This window comes from Echinops telfairi, unplaced genomic scaffold, assembly GCF_000313985.2.
Source record: "Echinops telfairi isolate 266 unplaced genomic scaffold, ASM31398v2 ScPeMD7_23;HRSCAF=83, whole genome shotgun sequence".
Lineage (NCBI taxonomy): Eukaryota > Metazoa > Chordata > Mammalia > Afrosoricida > Tenrecidae > Echinops > Echinops telfairi.
In genome coordinates, this window is record NW_022103920.1 from 69,348,400 (window position 1) to 69,353,844 (window position 5,445).

The 5,445-nt window shown below is 40.6% G+C and overlaps 1 protein-coding gene across 1 annotated transcript in view; it reads left to right on the forward strand.

Moving 5' to 3' along the window:
• Nucleotides 1-619: 619 nt before the first annotated feature.
• The window catches only part of LOC123521526, a gene marked incomplete at its 5' end in the record, with an annotated part of 15,682 nt that continues 10,856 nt past the window's right edge, over nt 620-5,445 (forward strand). Inside the window, 2 exon segments of the mRNA XM_045288653.1 lie at nt 620-1,054; nt 1,646-1,676. Coding sequence (XP_045144588.1) covers nt 620-1,054; nt 1,646-1,676 — 466 coding nt within the window.

Consider the following 5,445-nt stretch of genomic DNA (forward strand, 5'->3'; position numbering starts at 1 on the left):
CCACTCACACCACTGGTCCTGAAGGGATCATCCGCTCTGGATTCCCACACAGGATTCTTATATGCACGTTTTAATAGCTGTAGCTACAGGGTAAGCCTGGTGGTTTAGGACCCCATGGATATCCCAGAAATTAACTGGCACAAATTTTACACACTTCCTATGCCTTGGTGTGTCATTCCATTCCTTCACTACCCAGAACGTTTCTGCTTATCTTCCAAACTCGGCCCAAATAACCTTTCTTCTCATCTTTCATTTCCATGACAGAACTAGCAGCTCATTGTTTTGCTTCTTATTGTCACACCATCCATAGATTTTGTTTTATTTTGATTTATCTCCCAAGTAGCCCATCAATTATTCAAGAAAGAGGACTTTGTTTTTTTCACCTCCAGCCCCCTCACTCATGGCAAAGGTATTCAATAAATACTTGCAGTAGCAATGCTTGATTTTCCTTTCTGCCCCCGCCACCCCCTATCATTTCTGAGCTTTTATCCCCCTCCATCTTAAATCTTTCAGAGGCTACCCTCTGCCAGAGAGAAAATGTTCGATATAATATTGCTAAAATGACAAACTTCTCCAATTTTCATGTCTATTGCAGATTCTCATGTGAACTATCCCCCACATAATGGAACTTGAGTCTCAGAAGGGCAGGAGATGCAGCTATGTCTTTGCTTAGAGCCTTCAATCTCCCTTTCAACAAGGTCTCAACACCAAATGGAAAAAAAAAAGGAATGCAGTCTCTCAATCAGACCTGAAACCCAACATTTGGGAAATAAAGCCTCCTGATTTTAGTTATAAACAGTATACGTCTTTGAGATTTCCAGAAAAAAACCCCAGAGACATTAAGAAAGAAAGAAGAAAACCAAATAATACTTTCCCAGAAGCAACAGTTCACCTGCCCAGCATCAGGAATGAGCCTGCTGTGAAGTCCACAGCTCCTCTGTTTATAACTACATTTGCCTGGCTGGATGCACTTAAAGAGAAGACAATGTTTGTGAAGAAAGGAAAATATCCAAGCAGTGTTTACCTCAATCCCAAGCCACATGACTTTAGACAGGTAACAAAAATGATTTGATCCTAAATAAAGTTCATGGGAGCGTATGATTCTTTTTAACCATTTCTTAATTATGACAACTATTATATGAACAAAAAACTAAAGAAGGGATAGATAAGGCCCAGTGTGTATCATTCTACATCTTTACTTCTCATGCAACTTAGACTCATCAATAAATGACAGCAGAGAAAGATAAAACCCATATCTGTTCGGTATGATGACTGACTCTAGATTGTGTCTTCTTAGGTTTGAAGACAATAATGGATATTTAGAGTTGACTGAACATAGATTTCAGGTACCTGGAATTTGTAATATAAGTCAAAAAGTATTGCTACAAACCATAGAAATCTTTACTAAACAGAAATATAAAAATATGAAGCTTGTTTCGTGATCTATCACCCACCCACGTCCATTATTTAGGTAACAGGTGGCTGAAGGTGGTACCACCTCTCTGTCTCACCTGTCCCCGTCAGGAGTGGTGTGCTCTTCAATTTATAGCATATCACAGCAACAGGTTTGTGATCATCAAGGGATTTGAATCATGTTCCATTTTAATGTTTTTTGGGTTGTTTTTTTTTTGCATTTTTGGAACAGATAAAAAGTCAGAAAGAACAAGTTCAGGACTGTAGGGTGCATGGAGTAAGTAAGGTTCCCAAAGAATTCTTGTAGGACAGGCCTTGCCACCTTCTAAGAAGGAACAGGTGGTGAACAGAAAGTCCTGGACACAGCTTTCCCGGCCCTTCCTTTATCCACGTAGTTTTCCATTTTCTTAAGACGTCCTCCTAGCCCACCTGACCATCCTGTGTTCCTCAAGAAGAAATACCAAGAGCATCCTTTTGGGATCCCAGAAAACAGCTGCATAACCGTCTGAGCTGACCCTTCTACCAACAACATCCAGTCAGTAGATCCCTTTGGAAGCTAGTCTTTTGGTCTCTCTCAATATTTTTAAATACTTTTATTGGGGGCTCTTCAGACATCTGACAAGACTAAGACACAGATATCACTAAGAGAACTTGCTACGAGCCGTCCACGGAGCATGGGATATTTTAAGCATATTTTACTTGGAGTAACTCCATGAGTGCATGAATTGGAACCCTAGGAGCAGTACTTTCAGTGAAATCCTCTAAAAGAACAAATGGATGAATACATAAAAATTACTAGTGGATATTGTATAATTGTAGTACTTCCAATGATTGATAATTTTAAAAATAGTTCGACAAGTTAGGTTGATTAGCTTAAAACAGAGTTTTACTTAAAGTAAAACGTGAGCTGAAAACATAATCCAACAAGATACGAAGATGCCGTGCCACTGAGTTGTTTCTGCCGTGTAATGACGTAGGCGCAGCACAGAATACAACACTGTGCAGCCACTCCCCAGCCTCGTGATTGTTCTGATATTTGAATCCATGGCTGCAACCACTGCGTCAACCCATTTGTCCAGGATCTTCCTCTTTTTCTCTGTCCCGTTATTTTATCAAGTATGTTGTCCTTTGCCAGGGACTGATCTTCCTGACAACATGTCCAAAGTACGTAAGATGAAGACTCGCCATCCCGCAATACGCGGACGGTGAGTCTTGCAGCTGAAATGAGGACTCGCTTGCTGAAAGGGAGAAGGACTTGAAGCACTTGCTGATGAAGACAAGGACAGCAGACTTTCACATGGACTTTAGTTCAATGTAAAGACCACAAAGGTTTCCACAACTAGGTCAATAGTTAACATCATGATAAACAGAGAACAGACTGAAGTTGTCAAAAATTTCATCCACAATTAATGCTCCTGGAAGCAGAAGTCAAGAGATAAAACGATGCAACTCGTTAAAGTGTTGAAAAGCCAGGCTATTACTTTGAGAACGAAGGTGCGTCTCATCCCAGCCAGGGCATTTTCAGTGACTTCATGTGATTGTGAAAGTCGGACATTGAATAGGGGAGAAGTAGAATTGATGCACTTGAACGGTGGTGCTGGTGAAGACGACTGAAAGTACCAGAGACTGCCAAAAGAACAAATGAGTCTGTTCCGGAAGACGTGCAGCCAGAATGCTCCTTAGAAGCAAAGATGGTGAACTTCGTTTGATATACTTTGGACATGTTATCGGGAAAGACTAGTCCCCGGAAAAGGACATCACGTTTGGTAAAGTTGAGGGGCAGTGAAAAAGAGGAAGACCCTCAGCAAGATAGATTGTCAAAATGGTGACAACCCTGGCTCAAACTAAGAAAAGTTGTGAGGAGGGTGCAGGCTGGATGGTGTTTCATCCTGTAGTCCGTAGGGCGGCCACGAGTCAGAATGGACTCCACCTCACCTAACAGCAGCAACATATGGAGAATATGAAGGTAGTTTGTGCTTAAGCCCATAGCGTATAGGCAAATGTGGCTCTTGTGGGGCACACAGGGAAACAATAGGACTGAAGTTGTTGTTGCATTGCTGGTGTGTGTCACTGAGTTCATTGTCTCATAGTGACCCTGCAGAACAGAGTGAGACTGATTCATAGGACTTTAGACTGTCATCTTTATAGAAGCAAACCACCAACCTTTGGGTTAACACCTGAGTGCTGAACCACCATGCTACCAGGGCTTTGGACTAATATACTGTATATTCCCTTTGAAAGGCAGGAAAATATTAATCCCATTGGGGAAATGTGAGATGGCATTTAAGAGGAAAGCCTCTGGGATCAGATTATCTCTATTCTGCTACTTTTAAGAATTTTGGGACAAGTTTCAGAGCCTTTCCCTTATTTTAATTTAGGATAATGATATAAGCACTGCTTATTTCATGTGGTGATTATAACTCAGCAAGGAGTCACTATGCAAAGTATGCAAAATATTTACAAGGCCTGGAATATAGAGTTATTAAATGAAATTAATTCTAATGAAGTATTAGCACAAATCTTGGGAAATAGGATATGTAAGCACCTAATTCTATTCCAGCAAGATCTGTTATCATTTGGGGAAAAGCAGAGGCCAAGTAGATATAAAATGACATTGGTTTATGTAAATATCTCATTAGTTACAGTTAGGATTATAAGAGTTGAATGCATAGACTTTAAAGGAGCAGAAGATATTTGAATTTTCACTTAATTTGTTTCTCAGGAGCCCGGGTGGTGCAATGGTTACATGACCATCCACGAATATTGCAGTTGGTGGTTCAAACCCACTGGCAGAGAAAGCCTTGATTTCTATAAGCAGAGAAAGTCTCTGTTTATCCATAAGCTTATCTCTGTAATCCGTAAAGATTACAGCCAGGGAAACCCTGCGGGGGCAGTTTAAGTTTGTTGCATTGTGTCACTATGAACGTTGGAACAGACTCGATGACATCGCACTACAATAATTGGCTTCTATCTAGGAGACTGAGCTGGAGGCAAAGTGATAAAAATTGTGCAACCACCAGATGTCAGTATTGTCACCAACTGAAACCCAAGAGTAGGCTTTCGAACTTGGCCTCGCATCCTATTTAATTGGTGACAAATCTCATCCATCTCAGAGAGTTTCTTTCTTTAGGGCTTTTACTAGTTCCCTAATTGTGACAAGAGCTAGAGCCATTCGCTAAAAAGAAAATCCTATGCAACTTCTGTCGGTTCCTCCCCAAATCCACTGTTTATGCTCGGATTTTTTTCCCCAGTTTTCAATTGGAGAGTGATGTTTTATTTCCTCACCAAGTTGTAATGATGATACAAACTTCAATTCAAACTGGTTTATTAAACCAATAAAAAAAGGAAAATGAGTTTGTTTTACACCTTAATAACGATAATCAAGTTTGTTCTAGACATTATTTCAGCTTTGTTCAATATTCTTGCTATGTCCCTGAAATAAGTTCAACTTCAAAAGATAATATATAAAAACGTGCTTCAAGGAAGTCGCTGGGTGATGCAAATGTCTAAGAGTTCAACTCACAGCTGAGAGTTTGTTGTTCAAACCCACTGAGAGGCACCGCAGAAGGCAGGACTGGCAGTCCACTCAGATCAAAGCGGCAGCACACGGGGGCCTCACGTGCTGACTCAACTGCAGCGGGTTTGCTTTGATTTTATGCGCATTTATCATTAAGCTCCACAGTTCTGAAAATTTCATTTCTGTCTTGTTTAAAATACACTTTCTAATATAGTCACTCAAAACCCAAACCATACCCAACCCACTGCCGTCAAAGGGGTTCTGACTCATGGAGACGTTACAGGATAGAGTAGTACTATTCCTTAGGGTGTCCCAAACTGTAACTCTCCATGAAAACAGCCCATCTCACTGTTCTCCCAAGGCAAGCCTGATGGGATTGAATCACTGATTTTGCAGTTAGCCAATGTTTAACTCACTTGCCCCACTGTGTTGCCAGGGACCCATATTTTTCAAGGGTAACTGAAATAGTTCCTTGTACCATAAAATGTGAAATGCTCAACTACGAACTAAAAATT